Below are 22,039 nucleotides of genomic sequence, written 5' to 3' on the forward strand. Positions count from 1 at the left end.
AGTTGATATGCTTCTTTCTGTAGATGTGTACAACCTGACCTGCCAACATATACCACAGCAATATGACAGGCTATATTAAAAGGTAGACTGATTTAAATCTAAGCTGTTAAAAATTATTCAGCTTATTTGTTGATGTTCTGTCACACCCAAAGAACGAAAAAAGCAGGTCTATGGGTAAATAAATAATAACGCAAGGACAACATTATGTGTAATTGGCAAAAACAAATACAAATGTATGAATTAAAATCGGCTTCCTTTAACGCAGCGTAATTCATAATGGTGGGCATCGTGCTCTACCACTGAGAGGCTTACTGAAAGAAGCACAATATTATTTCATTGTCATATGATCACTATGCTTTTAGTTTGGGATCGGATCAGAGATGATGTTAATGCGTCGATTCCGTTTGAGGTCATTGTGTTTTCTCCGGAGGGATAAATTAAAACATAGAATTAGAATAACATTTCGGTGTTGTGCACAAAGAGCATTTCTTTATTTTTCGTTTCTCCAAACACCGCAGGTTTTTTTAACGTGTCTGATTTCTGTGATCGTTTTCCTCCTTTCGTTTATAAGTATTGGAAGCCCTGCTGCCCGCCTGGTTTACTTTAATATTTAATACACTTTAATATTTTAGATTAATTGGAAAGCTAGGAAACAAAAAAACGCAGCTGTTTATTATGTTATGGTATTCTGTTTTCAATTTAGAAAAAATCGAAAATGTTTTATAAATTAATAAATATGAAATACAAATCAAATATATCGTATCATACTTTTAGCACGTATAATAATGCTACACATATATATTTTAATCAAGCAGCATTATTGGAAAATAAACTGAAATTAAATTGAGTAATCTTAAATAATAAATGCGTTTTAAAATAAAACTGTTTGCTGCATTTCAGTGCAGTAAATGCAATTACACGTGATAATCATCCATACAAAACAATCCAAAAGGCTTCAATCTTCATTAAATGTATTCAGATTGTATCCCGGGTCAGCCTCTTTAACCGAGTTATCTCATTCACACAGACATCTGGCGCCTTTTTGTTAATGCAAAACACCACAGACAGATGATCCTCCACCAAAGAAGAGAAAACCCACGGAGCTCTTAAGTGTAAAATGTTTTATTTAGATGTTTTATACTGTGCAACAGTAACAATACAATAAGTTGTCCATACAATCGAGCGATACAAATACGGAAAACACAGGGGACATCAAAACATCTGTCGTTGAATGAAATGGAGCTGAACAGGAGTCCAAGTCATTCCCAGAACAAAGGGGGAATGAGAATAACATTATCGCTGATTAAATATGCTTTTTGTTTCTATTTACATGTGGATTCTCTAAAAACTGCTTATAGCTTGTTAACGCAGTCTGATCCACTGCAGCTACAAGAAACCGTTTTTTATTAAAAGGCAATTTAAAGATTTGCTTCCCTCAAAGCATCCCGGACAAACCTCAGAGCGATGCAACAACTCAAAAAAAAAACGTCAAATGAGAGTTTGAGGGTTGAACAGGCAGACTCCTCTTTCATTACACAAAGGAAAAGTTATCATGCATGTTTAACCTGACAGTTTCAAAATATCCCAACAGACATGAAACAATCATGATAGACACGAGTAAAAGAAAATATAAAAGTCCATCTTCAGTCGATTCTGTAAAATAAAGATGTAGCTTTAACATCGGATAAATGCTTCTCTCCAAATCCTCTTCTTTCAACATCAAAACCTGCTTTTAAAAAACATTCCCAACGCCTTCCATCCTCCTCTTTCTTTTATTTTGAAATGTCTCTGATTCCACTACGTTTACATGATGCCATAATATTTAGAACAACACATGGAGAGGGAGAGGTCTACACGGCGGGACTACGCGTCATCCGGAGGAGGTGGCGGATCCGTTCAGGGTCACTTTCCGGGGCTTGGTGCTGCTGCTGCCGCCGCCGAACTGCGTGAAGGACCGGCTGGGGGTCGGAGGGGCAGCCGTCGGGGTTCCGTTAACGGGGAGCTGCGGATGCGGGGACTGCGCAGGTGTTCCTGGGCTCGGCAGCGAGGAGGAGGTGGACGGAGCTCCAGAGGGACTCCCGGCTTTGTCGCTGGCGGAGTCGCTCTCCGGACCGGATCTGCTGGCGCTGTTCTGGCCCTCCTGCTGCGCGTGGCTCACCTTCATCTTCTTGCAGTTGGGTCGGACTCTGTACTTCAGCGGCAAGGGGCCATTCTGTGTGGGAGGAAGGAGAACACACAAAATGAAACAGGAAAATAAAATCCAAAAAGGGACTGACCTAAACTAAAGTGTGAGGTTCTGATCCAGCCTTCAGAGACACTTTGGATAGAAGGGAAACTTCTCTTGTTGATTATTCACATTAAGACAGGTCTCTGTTTTTATTTAACCAAATGCATGATATAAATAACCTTTTTTGTTATCTATTCTTTATCTGAATCTTAAAAATGTACCATGAAACTTCCCCAGTTGATAACTCAGATTAAGTACGTTACACGTTTCTAAATTCATGCCAACTAAAGTTAACATGTAAACATGCATTAAGGATAAATCCACACACGTTAATAAACCACGAAAAATAAAATACTAAATGTGAATTGTAGGTGTTTTCTTTTGTCTTTTTATTGTACCAAAACATCCCCAAATCCCTGAATTGACCAGTGCAAAAACAAATATTATGTAGTTCCTCACTTAGACTGATCTTAGATCAATTTAACTCAAAATGAGCATCTTCCAAAAACCTAATCTAAATAAATGATAATGCATTCGTTTCAGTGCCCCAAAAACTCTACATGCATCACCAAGGTAAGAACTCCGTAGGCCTGATTCCAAATATTACAATAAAAAAAACTAACAACATAAAAACATCCCAAATATATTTGAAAGGGCAGATTGAAGGACATCTCCATTTCTTAGTAACATTAAATTAAAACGCAATTGCAGTAAAAAAAATGTTGTTCCATTCTTTGGAAAATAACCTACATTTTGGCCTAAGAGCCAAATTAACATTTTGGAAATGTAAGTTACATTAACTGTGCTGGATCTTTCCTCAGCTATCATACAGTCTGTACTTTAAGACTGAAAAACAATGACAGTACAAATATATGTTAAATTAACCACAATAGTGTCTGCCCTACTGTTTTGCTAATATGAGGTAAAAAATCTATTAAAAAAAGGTCAGATCTGAAATGTATTAATTACTAAAAATCTAATCTATATTTTTTCTTGCTGTAATTTAACATTGTATTTTGTAAACAGATTACAAGTTGTTGGAACGCATTCCCCAGCTGATAAAACGTGATCATACTTATATTTATGTGACAATTATTTACTAATAACATATCACACAACAGGAAAAATAAAACAAAGGTAAATAAACCAACAGAAATCAAGTTTATTTTGTCCCAAATCTCTTACCCTTCTCCAAGTATAGATATATGCTATATCCATTAACGTGTAGTAATCCTTCAGAGGTTCGTCTTCATACATGACTTCAACCTAGAGGAAAAACCAAAATATAAAAGCAGTGCATTTAGGTCATATTTTTTAAATAGGAATTATAATACAACGAATCCCCCGGATCGACAGATTGATAATTAAAGTAGTTTAAATGGTTAGTCAAATAATAACTAATCAGGGTTTAATTGAAGACCTGGTAGGCGTTTGGGATGTCCATTTTGCTGCGCAGGAACTTCCTCAGGTGCATGACTGTCATGGCTGCCGGACACTGCAGGTACCTCTTGTTAGCCACCTGTGGAAATATTTCACAATCAACACAAAGGACAATACATTTGTACACAAGTGTATTGAGTCTGGTCCACCTTAAAAGCAGGAAATGGATTTGCTGCACAGAGACATTGAAGCTTTTTATCAAGAGGAAACCATGTTTGTATAATGTGTCACATTTCACAACAGAGGGGACACATTATTACTCATGAGTGCTTCTTTAAAAAGGAGTCTGTGGTGTGTCGATCTTTATTTTGCTAGCGTCAAATAATGCTGGCAGTGAAGAGAAGTAAATTACCATATTCTGATCTTTACTCTGTTTGTCTTCCACTGCTCCTCCCAGTCTGCAAGGAATAACAGAGAACATATTAAGAGTGTGCAGCTCTGTGATACCATTCATGTGCCAACATCAAACCCTGCATGCAATAAAGACATTGGATTATAAGCAGTGAATAACAGCAAATACAAAGTGTAAAAATGATTGTTTTAATCTACAGTTGGACTAAAAGTGCACATCATTGCTTTTTTCCCCCTTAAAACTATATTTGGCATTAACAGTTTTTTCCTTATGTCAGCCAACCTTAAACACATCAAATGAATGGAGCATTTAAAAAAACATCATGAAATAATTAAATTAAGAAACCCATTACACTTCTATCAATTGCTTACATCCACAAAAAAAAGTCCATATGCAAGAGATATCCAAAAAGTATTATTGGAAAAAAGCCAAATCCTTAACCTGAAGAAAACGTGTGTGGAGGACAATGTGACTGGTTTGGCAGTAGGGCTGAACATGCAACTGTTTTAGTTATCCATTAATCAACTGGTCAGAAAATAAAAACATATTTCACAGTATCTTAAAGTATTTATTCAAATATGAAATAAAGCAAAGAACATCTTCATTTTAAAGAGGCTAAGAAAATATGATTGAGTGATTAATCAATTATCAAAACAGCTCAGATTATTTTTCTGTTGATCTACAAACTCATTAGCTGGCTAATCATTGCAGCTCTGTTTGGCCCTTGATTACTATTGTGTTGGACAATAGTAAGAAAACTCAAACTAAGACCTTGAGCTTTCTGATGCAGGACAGTATTCAATGGTCCAGAAACAGTCAGGTTGGATCTGCTTTCCTAAAATGCAGTATTTTATCTGGGAAAAATCCCCTCCCAAATCTAAACAAGATCGGTTCAAACATGTAAATGAGGCACGTATGATGTTATATAATCACAACATTTCTGAATTAAATATGCAAGTGTGTGCCTTTCACAAGAACAAGGGCATAAAAATGTGACCCAATATTTTTTGGTAGGAACCAGAAAACAAAGCCCACCTGCTGTGATTGAAGAACTCGATGGAGAGGCTGATGATCTCATCATCTGTGATTATTCTCTTATCCTCGTCGGCCACCTCTCCACGATCCTCATTAGATCCATTAGACACTGCAGAACAACACACACACACACAAACAAACAAAGATAAAAAACAAATATAGTTGGACTGTTGAACTGCAATGAAAAACCTCATGAGAGTCCGAAACTTCAGGGTTTCCACAGCTTTTTAAACGTCAAATTATAGGACATTTACACATATTCAAGTCAAAACATGGCATATTTCGACACACAAGTCAAGGTTAATTACTGTTAAAACAAAGAGCATTTTAAAATAAGAACTAGCAGGCTTTACAGAAGCTCACAGAAAAAATATCTAAATAACTTCAAGCTGTAATTTGCGCAAAAAAAACACAACTTGTGTTTCTTTTCGTCCATTTTCAAAAACTTTCAAGGCCTACAGTTCTCCCATGAAATGTTCAGTATTTCAAGGATTTTAGGACCAGCGGGAACCATTCTTTAAGAATTGTGCTTCTCTCTTCCCCGTGGTGACTACAAGAAAACTAAACAAATGTAAAAGACTCACCGTCGACCGGATGCTCCGAGTAAAAGTCTCTTCTCCTCTTCATTTCATCTGAGGAGATCAAAAATACAAGCAATTACAAGTCTGATGAACACATATAAATCTAGTCCTTAATACACAATGGGATAAATGACATCAAAATAGGAAACGGATGGAACAATCACCAACATTTGGGAACATTTTTATAGCCTGTGCATAAAACCGTGCCGTACGTTCCCCCAATATCATATTAAATGTGTGACATTAAATAAAACACAACGGAGTTTTGTCTGACCTATTTTGAGGTGAGATCAAACAGCGCATACAGAACACCACGAAACAAAAGCAGCAAACAAGATCTGATCTCAGCTCAGCAGACAAAGCACATTTCAGATTATAAACAGAAAAACATGGGAAATGGAATTTAAATATAAATGTGTGTAACTTCTTGGGGGCTGAACTGATTAGAATTGATGCTTCTTATTATTTCACTTTTTATTTTGCAGAAGCAGTAAGTGTGTGCCGTCTATGAATTAAACAGTTGATGAAAAGAAAGCTGGATAATGCGAGTCAGAAGGAAAGTGAACACAGTATAGAAACTGAAAATGGTCCAACTTACTTTTGAAGAGGCCGGGCACCAGCTTGTACACGATGTCCTGTAGAGTTTTGTCTGATCTAAAGAGAGGAAAGAAACTTCAGTCAAGTCCTCTAGAAACTGCAGTACTCAATAGTTAAAACTAGAAACAACAAATATAAAGATGGGTGAATTCAATTTCATTAATCATCTGAAGAAAAACACAGATCACTGCAAAGGATGCTTTCAAACGCTTTAATGTATACGCTCATAAGTACTTGTGTCTTGCACTGAAACACAGAGATATACAACAGACAGGTTTCTAGCCAATCACTGATCAGCTGTTCATTGGGGAAACAAAGGGGGAAACCACAGAGGGGACAAAGACTGTGTTCAATGTCACAGCTGCCTAACGTTAACAATACAGGAAAACAAATATTTATATTAGAATAATATTCAACCCATCTTAGAAAAGATTTCTCTGCATAAAAAAATCCAAACCCACAGTTCTCACCTGATGTTGAGCAGAGGCTTGGTTTTATGCACTTGTACATCACAGATGGGACAGTATTTGCTGGTTTCCAGGTAACGTACAATGCACATCTTGCAAACTGAAAACCATCAAAAAGGGAAGAGAAACTGTCAAGATCAGATATCTGAAAGGATATCCTGGAGGAATATAATCTGCAGCATGATTTCAAATCCAAATGTTTGTGCATAGAAAAACATGCAAGAGAGACTCCTATAGGTTAACTTGCTGCAACAAATTCTCACATGAGCGTGCACAACTCTTTAACATCATAAAATGAAAGAGTAGCAATTATTCAGTTTGCTCACATGAGTGGAGACATTCAATGATGGTGGTGGCGTCTATGAAGTATCCCCCGCACAGCACACACATGAGGTGAGGGTTGAGCTCCGTAATCTTTATCCTGGTGGTTCGATGCATGATGAGGGAGAGTAACAACAATCCTGCAAGAAGAAGAAAGAGAAAACAAGTCAAAACAGAGCATGCATGGCCGCAGAGACATCAGAGGGCTGCAGGTTTCTGTGCCATTTGGAAAAAGGGCTGCTGTTTGTTTGACTGCGTTAAAACAACATCATCTTTTATGCTAATCCAATAATAAGCAAAGGGGAAGGAGCCCGGTGGCAGATTGATAGGCAGCAGCAGCACAGTCACCTGACCGAGGCGCAGGGAATAATCATAAATCAATCTCCTCCGTGGAGAGATCGATGGAGCCTCCATCCTCTCGTGCACTTCGTTTTAAATCAACATGGCGACATCAGAGGAACACGTGCACAAAAAACACAAGCTCTGACCAAAGTGTTTCAAAGCGAAAAAGAGAGACATCATCTCCTCAATGTGGACGCATTCTGCTAAATCGGATGTGTTGGATAATCTGATGTCAAATGCGGGATTTAATTATGACTAAATCAGAATTGTAGTTTTTCATTTGAATGCACGCAAAGGAAAGATTAAATACAAATGTAAGCAACCCTGCACAATGAATGGGGGGTGCGTCCCCCGCTGAAATGGATGTGTATCCGAATAAAATATGTAGGAAAATAATGTTCTGTACTGTTGCGCCCCGGGGTGAGAATGGGTGAGGGTAGGGTGGGGGTGATAAGAGACTCTCATTCACTGCGTCAGGTGTGCCACACGGGCTTTGTGGGGAAACCTGAGCGTTTCTATGGCAACTCCTTTAGCTTTTTCAAGCCCTCATGTGAGCTCGCCAGGGACCAGAACCAGACAGGTTGTGCAACCAAAACAACGGAGAGCTGCCGGTGTGCAGAGCCGCGGTTGGGAGAGAGGGACCGGAGCTCCCCGTCCCCCCGCACACACGCACACACACACACACACACACACTGGACTGCCAGGCTGCCGACTGCACGGCTGCCATTTTGTGGAGGAAAAAAAATACCCGAGTCGGTTCAACGGGCTGCGGGGTTTCCTTGGAAAAGGGAGTAAATAAAAGCACAGTACGCGACAACATGAGATCCGCAAACCTTTTTGCACCATATGGAGCCGTCTGCGCCCAATAGGTGGAGAATCTCGGGTTATTGTGGTTCGCTTTGCGCCGTTTCTCTTGTTGTGTGCGCGATCAGCAGCAGACATGCAGGCAGCAGACACTGAAGTTACTGCACACACTGGATCATACTTATTTAATCTGCGCCATTAGCCACTGAATAACACACAAACCCTTTATTTACATCAACACTGCTTATGCTTACACTTTGTGCATATTGGCATTGGACTTTACAAGCCCGGTGAAGACAAACAGCACAAACTCAAACCGTGAATCTAGTGCCAGAGGATTGTATGGTCATTGTATCCAGTAATTAGCCATAGCCATGCTGTAAATGTATCTTGTAAGGTTGGACAACAATGATCCAAATCGATGCGTATTAATACAACTGAGGCATAATGATACGAGCTGTCATTTAAAGTCGTTAAAAGTCTATAAGAGGAGGTGGCTGTGTTTGGATGACAGCCAGCCTGTCCCACACTGTTACTTTATGGAGACACAGCCGGCACCGTGCCCGAGTCCCGGCTGCTTTCAATGCTCACCCCACCTCTCCCGCAGCAGAACCTCAGTTTGGAGAGCGACTCGGACTCCACACATGGATCATGATGGATTATGTCTACATGCATGCAAGGACCCTGTTGCACTATTAATCGATTGACGTGTGTTTGGACAACTGCTCTCCCTCTGTGCTGAGGGAGCTGCACTGTATAAAACTACAAGTCAATCATCCCTCAAATCCCGCTGCAGAACCAAAGACTAAAACAAGTCAGAATACACTGACCGTGCATGAATATGGAGCTCATGCATCACACATGCTTTGTTCTCTGGATGGATAGGTGTAATTATTGAGCCTGTTTTGATAACACAGTCAGAAATTCTGAATCGCAGCTAAATCTTTAATTCTCTCGGCAACAAATGAGCAGATTTCCCCTCGCTTCTCGCAATGACCCAAAGCTTCATTTGTCCAAAAACGAGCGGCAGCTCCTCTTGTAAAGGTTCCCCTTACACATAAATCAACAGCGGCTGGAAATAACCCAATTAAAGTCGGCAATGGGAAATACCAAGAACTCATGCTCACTGTCAGTCAATACAGAAAATCTAGAAATAATTAATTGGGGATTCCTAAATGACCACATGAAACTTTTTCAATAATTCTGAGTTTGGTGGTTTAAATGTTTCTCAGCACACACTGGAAACCATCCAGTCTGAGAGGCTATGATAACATATTTCCAGACCTGTGAGGTGGTCAACCCAGCTGGGGGAAAATACATTAATTTTAACCCATTAAGCACACAGAGGGTGCCCAACAGCTTCATGAGTAAAATGATAATTTTGTATCCCCCAAGAGGCAGATGCTGCTGTGTGCCTGTCCTGTAGCTCCAGATTCAGACACAACACCAACTTAAATATTTAGCCGTATCACCGTGAAAACATGGAAATCCATAATAACCTTACATGTCAACAAACAAATACCCAATGCTGACAATAACATGTTTTAAATAATAGAGAAACAACCAAAGCGTTGGCAGCGAGACACACCAGCCTTTGTATCCTGGCCGAGGTGTCGCCACTTTTCTTTTTAATTTCCCCCAAATCCCAACCATCTTTCTAAATTATAGAAACCATACATCTAAACACAAACATCCACAGTGCATGTTTAACGATGATCCAGTGTTTACCAAGGAGCCGTTATGAAACATTTATGCACAGTGGAAATTGTGAGCCTCCAGGTCACGTCTATGGGAGCAATCCAAGTTAAGTTAATAAATCCAACATTTAGACAAACACAGCCAAAAAAAAAACAGCATCGGATTCCCAACCCCACAAACATCCTAACTCTATAAAATAAAGCAGCTGTATGGAAATAAAAGCGCAGAAGCAGCGTTTGGAGCACTTGCTGTTGTTCACATCTCAGCCAACACAGGCTGGATCGCCGGAGATCTTCCACTTTACATTAAATCCAAAGGCACCAAAGCAAATCCCAGCCGATATCAACTCATACAGACACATTACTGATAAGAAGGTTATGCTACACAGGGTCTCCGTGGATCACAAATCGCATTTTTGCCCGAGCAGGGAACATGTTTTGCAGAAAAGTGTTGCGCAGACACACGGAGCTCCACGTCGGTGATCGCTGCAGCTGAAAGCTCCACATCCACCGCTGGATCGGTACGTAGAAAAAACACAAAAGCACCGAGCCAAACCTCTCCTGCTGCCCCCGTTAGTTAGACACGATATCGAATAAGACGTACCTGGATGCTCGGCTGGGGATCGGTTGGTCTTCGGGCGAATAGACAATGAAAGTTGGGAGGCAGATCAGCAGCAAATGAATAGGAGCCGAGCCGCCATCTTGAAGCTGCAGACGCTGTCAGTGGCGGAGAGCGCACGGCGGACCGGAGCGCATTTCAGATGTGCGAATAAAACCTTTCCTCACCGCCTGTGCGCTGAGAGCGTATCCTATCCGAGGCTCCAACACAACCCAGTTCTGCAGCTCCGGCTCGGGAAGGTTTCCACTCCAGCACCGATAACTTTGCCTCCAAAATATCCGCTTCACCCCCCAGTAAAAATGCAGCAGCAGTGTGTGTGTGTGCTCTGTGGAAACTGACACCGTCCCCAAAATGGCTTGTAGTTCGACCGCCCCGCTTTGGTCACGTGGTCTCGTTGCTTAAGGGTGCCTAGGAATTACTGTCGGTGTACGCCGTGTCTCCCAGCCTGCATACACATATTATTAAAACACAGAAAACACATGCATGTATTTATAAATAGTCTTTAATCCAATTAAGTTATAAACTGTGTGTGCGTAACTTATGCTGAAAACACACTAGTGCGCAAAAACTGTTGTAGTATTTTGGTGTTTCTATGACGCATGATTTAAAATAACACATAACAAACATGAATCAGTTCGTGTACTTTTACCTCAGAAGGGCACACTCCTAAAAGGCTCTGCTTCTTTTAAATGGCACTAAGATTAGAGGCGTCTATAAGTAGGCTATGGTGTGCCCTGATGTTAAAAATAACCGCACGCATTGCACGTTCATGTCGACTTCAAAATGCCTCAATCTGCTCACCATTGGAGCAGCAGGCAGTCACTTTATTAATCTCTTTTCATCGTGCCTTTAAAAGACCCACGCACTTGGTTAAAACACGTCCATGCGACTAATGGCTCTGGTGTCAAACCTTTGTCACAGGCTGTCCCGACATCTGCGAAAAAATGCGCCGCAACTTCCACGTGATGAATTGGAGTCTTTATCCCTCAACCAGCGCCGCAGAAAATGAAGGCATCTCGGATGTTTATGGAACATGAGCTGCTGTGGAGCTTCAGCTGAGGGGCTTTGAACTGTCAGCTGTGAGGTGGATGTAGAAGATTAAGAAAGTCTAAAAGGGGAGCGACATTCTTACAGAGCAGTGCAGGAAAAAGAAAATAAAAGTCAAAGATTTATGTTTGTCTTTTCAAAATAACTCCCAGTAGGCTAGTCCGAGTCCTCCAGAAAAAGCGCAGTAGCTGCAGGAAAAATGATCTGCCGTCATGAAAATATGTCCAAAATCCTATCAGGGTAGTGGAATATACTTTATTTGCTCCATATTCTAAGTCTCAAGGACATAAAATCTAAACGACATTGCAATCAACTTTATTTATTCAAAACATTTCGCAATAAATAAAATAGTTCTGCAGACAGTGGGGACCAGTTATAGCACATTAAGACGGGACATTGTTTAAATCACAAGGTGGATTTCATATTTTCTTTTCAGTTTTATTTGAAACGCAAACGTTGGAATGATAATTGTCTCGCATGCATACACGGCTTGTCAATGTCAGGTATACAAAAGAAGCTACAAAGAGGAAAGCGGTGGCGCTGGAAGCTGCTGAGGTTCAGTGCTTTGTGGCGCAGAAACATGCCAGGAAACTGGACACCGGCATCACATCTGACTGGCTTTCTCCACACTCTTAGCAGCGTCCTTCAGCTTCCCCACCAAATCCTGCAAACAGGCAATCATTTTCAATAAGAGCATGTCCGACGACGATACTCTAAATTATATTTAAAAAGTAGCATTTACGCTCTGAATTTTAATAGATAAAAATAAGAAGTGAAAATATGCGTTCAGATTTTCTGACTCCTTCCGACTTGTCCCTGAATTATTTGGACTGGATGTCCGAATTAAATTCACCAAATATTGTTGCATCGTGAATATTGCTGCACACATGATTTAAATAGTGATCAGCTCTCACTTTGCACAAACAGAACAAGGTCCCACTGGAACTTAATGACCTCATTAAAGCGTCAGGCATTATGTCCATATTATTTTATGAACTTAATGCATCTATCGGGGTCTGTACTTCTGCTCCAGCAAGCATTTGACCTGCAGAAAAATCAGTTATTTTGAACGCGCAGACATGATCCAATTTAACATGAATTCTCTTTGGAAGGTGTCCTGACTGAGGAGGAAAATTGCAACGAGCTCAGCGAGGTGACTTTCACTTCTGTTTTTCTCACGCTGAATGTTGTGCATATTTAAAATGCATCTGCAACACGGTGTAATTCTCGAATAACAGGGACAGGAAATAAACTCTTCCTCTATACCTGCAGCTGCTCCACTGTGCATGTGAAGTTTATATCTTCCGAGGATCCTTCATTCTGACAAAAGGAAACAAACACATTTGCTGTTTTACGCACAGACACGCACCGAACACGAACACATCAAGGACAGTGAAGGCTCTGCACAACAAGTGTTAGTCTTACTTCAGTGTTCAGGGAAATGCAGTAGAAAGGCTCGTTGACTTTATCGACCTGATTGTTCTGTTGGAATAAAAACATTTTAGTTGGGAACAAGAAATTGTGCGTGAAAAAAAGATGTGCTCGAGATAGTGTTTCATGTACCTTCACGTGGTATTGTAGACGCCACGTGACATCGTTAATATGACGGGGACACCTTCCTATGCTAGAGGAGAGCGACAGAAAATACTTTGATATAAATTATGTTTAAAGTAAAAGAGAAAAAGCTGAACTTTGCTCTGAAAATGCATCTGGTGTGAGCATTATTGGTGACATCATTTTTTAAAAGTATTTTACAAATAGCAATTTGGAAGTCTTTGCCTCCGTTTCATTGTTTTTTGCGTCATACTTTTTTTGAGATGCAAAAACTTTCCCTGTTTTTTTTCCCCCCCATAAAATGACCATTTCTCTGCAACTGTTCTCGGATCCGTTTGCAGACAATGCGCCTCTTTCACAAAGAGCGTTTGTTTAAAGAGGGCTATAAAACATTTACATTGCAATTAATCACTCCATGTCCCGTTTGGCCCTCTTTGCTCCTCACTGGGCTGAAGCAACAACTTTCTTACTCTTCCTTTTATAATATGACAACTTTGCCAGTTTTTTGAGACTGCATCAAAACCATTTCATCTCGGATACTTTCTTGTGTCGATCCGTGCATTTCCCCCACATCTGTCATTAATCATCGTTAGTGACGTGGAGTTGAAGTTGTGGTCCTCTGTGAACCATCATGACAAAGTTTGTAAAGTTCTGCAATTTTTTATTTTAATACCTACAAAAAAATATCATGATCCAGTTTAATCCTGGATACATGTTCAGTCTGGACAACAAAACAAACAAATAATCACAAATATCATCTCCACCTGACAGCACCACAGACTTACCTCGCTAACAGATGCTCCAGCTCTTTTTTATGTTTCTGTAAAACAAATCAAGCATGAATGAGTTATTGGCAAATCAACTACAGACACAAGACAACATGATCTATTTTAAATATGTAATATGGTTTGAACGGTCACCTGATGTGCATTATAGAACATGTCTATTCTCTCTGCACTGAATGTGAGCTCTTCAAGGCAGGAGCTGCAAAAACCAAGCAACACTTTATTACTTTCTACTTTAAAATAGCTAAAGTTTCACATTTTTGGACACCGGCAATATAACTTCACCACATGTTTATCCTTCCTAAAAAAAGCAGGAGAACAAATACACCAGCCCTCAGTTAAATGTTAAAGTCCCCATGCTCCAAAAGGTTTACAGTCACAGTAAAAATGCAGTTTCAGAACACGGAGAACTACGAGAAAGCCCAAAAGGGAGTAAAAAAAGAAAACCAAATAATGAAAATACTTCCCTAAAAGTTTTAAATATTCTTGAGCTGTATATTATATATATATTATATATATATATTATATATATATAGGTGCTTGTTTGTTTGACACACATTATCTTCCTGAACATAAATCCCTGATGATGATTAAAATCTGTTTACTCCTTTGGGTGTTCGGAATTAGACATATGGGTGTTTTAATCACTGAAACGCTTAATGTTACGCCAATAGTAAATTGCAGAAAAATGGATATAATAACCACACATTTCTTAAGATTTGTATCCATTTGCTGCTCAGTAAAACTTGAAATTTCCTTGAAAACTAACAATTGTATTTTTAAAAAGCACAGGACATCCCACATATGCAAATTCAGAAGACATGAATAATTAACTCTTTTTTAAATAACACTATGACCTAATGTAAATCAAATTGCTTTGCAGCCTTTTTTTATTTAGTATATAGTTTACTATATTTCCCTTTAAGTTAATAGGAGAATATTTGATATTCTTCATTAATTCCATGTATTGCTAATCTTGCAGAGACCTGAGGGAGATGCAATCAGCAGATATGGCCCCTTTGTTAAGAAACTATAAGAATCTTTATGGAGCACATACACTTTTTCCTGTCACACAGTGATGTGAGCACACTTGTAGCCATAGACCAACTACTAATGAATGTATTTTTAGCACGTGGTGGTTATAGCAGTTACAGGAAGCTTCCTCTGTCGGATGTCGCTTTACCTCTTACCTTATGGTTGACTTGTCTGCGTTTTGTTTGACCGCCTCCAGGATGAAGGTGGTGGCTGCAGTGTGACTCTGCTTCAGAGAGATCTGCTCCACCTGCTTCAGCTCGGGCTGATCTGTAACAAAACACACTGTGAGGACTTTATATATTCACCATGGACACAGCAGACGCGTTTAACTCCTATAAAAGGACCTGGGCTACATGTGCGATCCATACTCTCCAGATTGACGTGCAGAATGGAAATCAATCATGATTTGCATGTGAATGGGCCCCTCAGCTGCATCAGCCAGGGGTCCTTTGTTTGATTGCATGGTGAACATTGCACTTTCTATATAATTCTGCCATTATAAAGAGTCGGAATGCTGCAGAAGTTGGACAAAACATGGAGAAAACAAGCGAAGCAGCATCCATGACAAAGGAGGAGCTGTATTGCATGCAAGTCTGCTGTCATTTTGCATCATTTAGATTTAGAAATGTAAAGACCTGCTATGGGCTGTTAACAATCGGATGTGTCGCCATCATCAGTTTTGACTAATGTTGATTGAAATAGTCTAACACGGTGTTTCTAACATGTCGGGTAGAGCAGTGTGAATGACAAAGGGATTGTGTGGCAGAATATAAAGCAGGCATCAGCAGGCATCACTATGAAGAGCGTAAGCCTGGCTGATGTCCTCTCATTACATACATTAAATATGTAGGCTAAAATAACAAACAACTCGCAGCATGCATCTGAGCCGAATAAACCCGAAAACCGAGGTAGCTCCTCTGCTCCGGGTGAAACCGGAAGCAGCGGCGGGGACAAAAGCTCCACAGAAGGCGGCAGCTCACCGAGGGCTCCGGGGTCCGCTTGAGAGGAGAGCAGGCTACGGTAACACACCTCCAGCAGCTCCCGGTAGCTGCTTGGGCTGAAGACGGAGGGATCCGCTAGCTGCTGCAGTCCTCTCTGGACAGACTCACACAACTCCATTTTGCAAAAGGCTGAGCTACACCACGTGACGGATCAGCTGATCAGCGTGTGGTGGAGCAGCACGGTGCGAAATCTCTGGGGGTCGACCAGGAGAGGGTTTTGGAGCAGTATTTCTCGGGGGGGATTGGTCATTTGTGAGGTTGTGTGATGGTTTTCATGCGGTGTTTCCTGATAGTGCTCCACAGACTGAGAGCAATGTCTCTGCAGGTGGGGGGTATTTATCTTGGGCATTTCCATTTCCTTCTACTACCACTTTTACTTTACTTTTCACTGCAATACAATTCTTAAATGATGTTATTTAGGCCACTTTTAAAATAGAGATGAATTATAAAAAATATAATAAAAACTGACATCATAATAGATGTTTTATTCACAGATTTTGTACTTATCAAAAAGTAGAAATATAAGCTCTTCTGCAAGCTGCAGCATTAAAGGGAGGACCATCTTTAATCACAATTCAATAATACAGTATTATTCTTTACATTGAGCAGGATGACTACTTTTGATGTTGTTTTTATGCTAATCATTTGGAAGCCAACTTTGCCTTGAGATAAATATTGAATGCAGCTCTTTCTATATATTACTTAGTTTTTTGTACACCCCTTATCTAGGCCCTTACTCCCCTTTTTTTTCTAGGCCTTATCTCATCTCATCTTTTTATGTTATGTGGTCGTGTTTATATTCACACTGTGGGACTGCAGGAAACGGTATTTCAATGTTCTGTATGTGTGACACGTGTGGACATTTTGACTTTACTCTATGTCTACTATTCGGTATTACAACTGTTAAGTAAAGTATGTTACACTGAAATCTTCTGTAATCTGTACCTGTTTAATGTAAATGTAATGTAAACCCCTACAAGTACTCATACACATATCTGTTTGTACAGTTAGCTCTATAGTGCATTATCAATTTCTGTTACTCATAGCCAAGAATACACTGGGGACACTCAGTGGCTTTCTGTTGAGTCACAGGAGATGCAGATGAAGTGGAACTAAGTGATTTACAATTAGAAAGTTAGAGTTGTGTACAAACACTCTGCATCCAACATCCTGCTTGTGTAGGAGAAGTAAACACCTGCCTCTTTACAGTTTAATTTCAAGATCATTGTCTATCTTTAACAAATGGCTTTACCACTTTCAGTTGAACTCAATACTCTTCTCATAAAGAAAAGTAGAAAACAGCATAGTGTTATAGACTCCCCCGGTTAAATATGAGAACAACCAGAGGGAAATTGTTGAGATGTGGATGCATAAATACTTTTAACTTCCAATGCATATTTTTATGAAGTGAAGGCAGCACATTCCCTTTAAATCTCTAAATCATTGTCTCTGTGGCCTCGCTGCAGCTAGTGCCTAACAAACCTGTTCACTTGGTCATCATGTTGACATAGTTCTCCATATTAATTATCTGTATATGCTGATGTTTTCAATATGGGGGACTCTGTTAGTGAGCAGAGGAGGTCACTTTTACATTTCCATTATGTCAGGTGAAAACATGTAATCAGTTCTGCAGTCTAGACCTCGGGACAACACACTAAGAAGAAAGGAAACTCTCTTTTGCAAAAAAACTCAACTGTTATTTTCTGTAATTATGCTGCATGTATGTGTTTGAACTCTTTCTTTAGGGTGTTTTAAATAACAACTGAAGACCTATTTGTTCTCTAAATGCATGTACTCTATTCTGAGTTACTTTGAATGGATTGTTTTGACTGTCTTCTGTTGTAACGCTTGTCCTGTAGGTATCAAGTTTTATTCTACTCAAAGTGAACTTGTAACATATATTTTTAGCGTTACTACATCAGTACACTTTGTTGCTGACTTCACTTTTCTTCACTCTGCTGCTAAGTTTGGACAAAACTACAAAATCATTTAACTAATGTCATACACAATAGTGCATGTATGGGCACATTGTTGCTCCATGGAAACAAGTTATTCTTTCCTATAAGCAGTTCCTTACAAAAGCCCCCTCTGAGACTGATGTTTTGCACTACCTTAACTAATTTATATAATTAACTTGCATACTCTTAAGGTAGTTCCCACACCTGCGTGGATCTATAATTAAACATTGTTACGACCATCAGCCATTAGTGTAAAGATAGTGATGTCACGTTTGGTAAGAGCAGGCTTCCTCCAGCAGCAGAGGTTTAACTCTTGCAGGACAAACGATATATTGTTTTTAAACGTTGCCTTTTGTATATGCACCAATTTTATAAACCATAATTTCAGATTGCTCCATTCCCTTTAAGTGAGGTCGTTCATTAGTGAGGAGCTGCAGTCTCTGTCCCGGCCACACGCGCTGCAGTCTCGCGCTGACCTCTGACTCTGCGCTTTGTCCAAAGTCCACCCCGGCTGCAGGTCGGGTTGTGAAATAGATAGACTTCCCTTCACTCCCTCTCTGCTGTAAGACGTGACTCTCCAGCTGTGCATCCCCCACGTCCTTTTACATAATCAGATTTTTTCTTCAGAGTATAACTGCTCCATAAACCTAATGTCAAAACAGATCTGCAACATTATTCATGAGCACATTCTGCCGTGGAATCCTTCAGCCTCATACATTATGCAGCGTTTTAACAATTCCTTCAAAATAAAACTGTGTTTCACTTATAGAAATCGAACAAGTGCCGATGTAATTTCTAACTTTATAGAAACAGTAACCTCCTGTTCTGCCGTGTCCTTTCATCGTCACCCTCCTCCCAGTCTACTGTATTCAACAAAAAACTGAACAGCACTTTTGTTTTTATTAATATGATGCTCCAAGGAAGTCCTATTCTGATATCACAATAAAAGCCACTTTGCCACTGCATGTGCACATTTTGTACTTCATGTATGCTATAACATATCCTGCCTACTGCAAAAAAGTAGAACCATCCCTGAATTGTTCAAAGATGGTTTTCCCTATCAGTCTCTTGACATATGAAAGCTTTCAAAACAAGACACAAAAGGTGTCCTGTCTGTCTGAAGTTGCCGGATATTTTAATAAAAGTTAACAGCGTTTGAGTTGTTGGGAATTTAGTGAAATTAACTTGAACTTTAATTCATAAAACGCTTTTGTTTACAGGTAAAATGATGTTGGACAGCCTCTGCTGACTGAGGGGGGTTCTAAAAAGTTGCGTTTCAATACAATATAAACGCACGCTGATCTGTTTCCCTATTAAAATATATATTACATTCAGTTTGATTGTGTTCAGGTTAATCCTTACATGCAGAGGAAGAATCACTTTGGTCTAAGTTTTATTTCCCGCCACTGACTGTTTCTACACGCTGACAATGACACACTGAAACATCCCCTTTAAGAGGGCTCTGCAGAAACATGACCTTGGAAAATGTGTGCTTTTTCAACAACAATGGAACATATTTTCAATAGCACATTATAAAACAGATAGAGTAGCAGATAGTTTTCACCTTTCAAAGTTCTTATCAATATAATTAATTGTATTTATTTATTTATAAGCATCAAGGGTTAAAGCCCCATAAGACACGAACTGACTGTCCCACTTCTACCGTTCTTGTTCTTGGCATGTTTTTAATTTTTCCAAATATAACTAATGCATATCTGAAAAGTGTGCTATCTGTGAGATGTGCGTAAAATCTGACCATCTGTCAGTTGGACTGACAGTCAAGGCTGTTTCTGTTGTCGGTGGCTTGTTTTCCATTCTTTACAGCTCTGGGGATTTTTGCCGTCTGGATAGATGCCGGCAACGTGAAACCTAAATGTCTCACAGCTATAAACAACAAACCTATTTAAATGTAATTATATAAGTCTGCACTGTTGCATGACATTACTCTCTAACATTTACAACGAGCTATATGCATTCAGACCTCGGGGGTCACCACCTTAACCTTTATTATATGTTGTCATACAGATTAGAGGAAATACACTAAATTAAATTCTTAATTGCGAAGTGATTTCTACAGTGTGACCCGACCTATGTGCTCACTTTACACTTACACAGGATCTTCATGTTAAATCATCTCCAAAATAGACGACGAAAACCACTAACTCTCAGTCTGATATCGTGAGTGGTAACATTTGATTATTGTGTAAACCTGTTTTTTAATAGTTCAGCTCCTCAGCTCATCTGACTGCTATCATCTACAGTGTGCAATTGGGATATGTAAATTCACTCCTAGTCAAACAAACGTTTTGATGTAGGAAATAAAGAAACCTATAATTTGTTTGCCTGATTCAAGACTCTCTAATCCAACGATTCACGCTTTTACCATGACCTTTTCTGCCTGTAGCACACGGTATCATCCGTGTATGCATCTGTTTATTTTAAGACTTTCTCCCACGCATTTTACGCTCATTTGCAGATAACGTAAATTACGAAACGGGTGTTTTAATGGTTGCCTTAATACAGTTCCTATAAAGCTGTGAATGGATGTTTTGGCAGAAAAATTAAAAACAGTCCTTCACTTCTAAAACGTATGCTATATGAATGCTCCAGCCAAATACGCTGCGTAAATACGCAAATATCACAGGCATAACAACGTTTAGTCTGAAATGTTGACGTTTAAAACATAACCTAAGCAGCACGTATATCTAAAATGTGCTAAAGTAATACATGAGTTTAAAATCATTCCAATAAATCCACCTATTATCCGGTTAATATAAATGACTGCCTTTGTGATGTGTAGCCTAACTAAACTACAAACGTTTTCAAACCACTTTTATTTTCTACTGTAGCAGCTTTTAGATTTGGTCAGGGGAAAATAGAATTTGTGAAGCATGTTTTGGTCGATCTACATAAAAAAAACGACAAAAAAAATCGTTGGCAAAATATATTTTTGGGTTGCATAACAACGTGAGAGAAAAAATAAAAGCAGCTTGACTAAATATTTTTCAGCCTTTGCATTTGCCTTATGCCACAATGCATGCTAATATGTATAAGCTCCATACATCCAGACCATAATTAAAACGTAATTAAGCATGGAGGAGCATGAAACCACATCTCCCAAGCTACCGGCTCCGGGGTCAGGACCTCCATGTAACAATGAGGCCCCGAGGAGGAATAACCACTACATTCACCGTGATTCATATCTGGTTATTAGCTTAAAACACAAGCACTAACAGTAAGCAGAGGAGAACTTATTGAAGCTCCCTGGAGAAAGAAACGGGCCTTTTTTCACTTTGCCAAGCATCGTCTGTTCAAACCGCGTTTTAAAAGTAATTTCAGCTTAATTTGCTAAAACAGATTATAAACCCTCTACACTCCTCTGATCTGGTTCAAGAGTTATTTGTTGAACAAACAAACAGCCCACACGCTGGGCTAGGAGTTGGCTGTTTAAAGGTAATTTTTAAGGCAGCTGGCAGGAGGTGAAAATTGCTTGCAGATAAAAACAACAGATCCTAAAGCAACGCCTGAGTGCTGTGTGTGTAAGTGTGTGTATATGCACATGTGTTGGAGAAAAAGAGATTTTTTTGCAGAGTGATTCTGCCCCCTGTTGGGAAAAAACCCCACCCATCCCCTCCCCCTGATGCACTGCCTGCTGCTTTTATAACGCTTAAATTATTTATTATTTTAACACTAATCATCATACTTCCTGACTTTTTCTCACTTGTGCTTTTTATTTGGCGAATAGCTTCATTTGAACTGTCGCACAAATCACTCTGAACCACGATAAAGACATAAATAAGAAATATAGGAAGCCTATCAGCAGATTATCACCGGTGAATTAACAATATGATTGATTAATCGCACTTAAATGCGCAGACAGGGGAGGATGCCCTGCAGAAAAAAGAGCCATATAGAATCTGTAATTACTGTCTCCCTGTTAAGTACCTCATTAACGTGGTTATATATGGAGCTAATTAAATCATCGTCCTGCAGAACATATATTCTCCTCTTTATTGAATCATTCTGATGTGTAATCCGTCAGATATGGTGGTGAAAGAAGCACGGATGATGACAATATGAGGAAGACAACCCCCCCCCCCCCACACTCCGGTCCCCAGAGGTCAGCATGGGGTCAGTGTCTTGCTCAAGGACACTCCAGCAGAGGCAAGCCAAATCC

At 39.6% G+C, this 22,039-nt stretch overlaps 1 protein-coding gene across 1 annotated transcript; it reads right to left on the reverse strand.

Annotated features, from left to right (window-relative positions):
* Window positions 1-1,106: 1,106 nt before the first annotated feature.
* bmi1a (bmi1 polycomb ring finger oncogene 1a) lies at window positions 1,107-16,101 on the reverse strand. The gene is made up of 19 exons (XM_063874062.1): window positions 15,884-16,101; window positions 15,059-15,170; window positions 14,004-14,067; window positions 13,869-13,903; window positions 13,093-13,153; window positions 12,955-13,011; window positions 12,796-12,849; window positions 12,138-12,193; window positions 10,902-10,927; window positions 10,468-10,518; window positions 7,026-7,160; window positions 6,703-6,799; window positions 6,234-6,289; window positions 5,639-5,686; window positions 5,055-5,163; window positions 4,020-4,065; window positions 3,648-3,746; window positions 3,413-3,493; window positions 1,107-2,212 (listed from the first exon to the last, which is right to left on the reverse strand). Exons 1-19 carry the CDS (start codon window positions 16,020-16,022, stop codon window positions 1,871-1,873), a joined length of 1,668 nt encoding a protein of 555 aa, XP_063730132.1. The 5' UTR covers window positions 16,023-16,101; the 3' UTR covers window positions 1,107-1,870.
* Window positions 16,102-22,039: the final 5,938 nt, after the last annotated feature.

This window comes from Eleginops maclovinus, chromosome 21, assembly GCF_036324505.1.
Source record: "Eleginops maclovinus isolate JMC-PN-2008 ecotype Puerto Natales chromosome 21, JC_Emac_rtc_rv5, whole genome shotgun sequence".
In the NCBI taxonomy this organism is placed as follows: domain Eukaryota; kingdom Metazoa; phylum Chordata; class Actinopteri; order Perciformes; family Eleginopidae; genus Eleginops; species Eleginops maclovinus.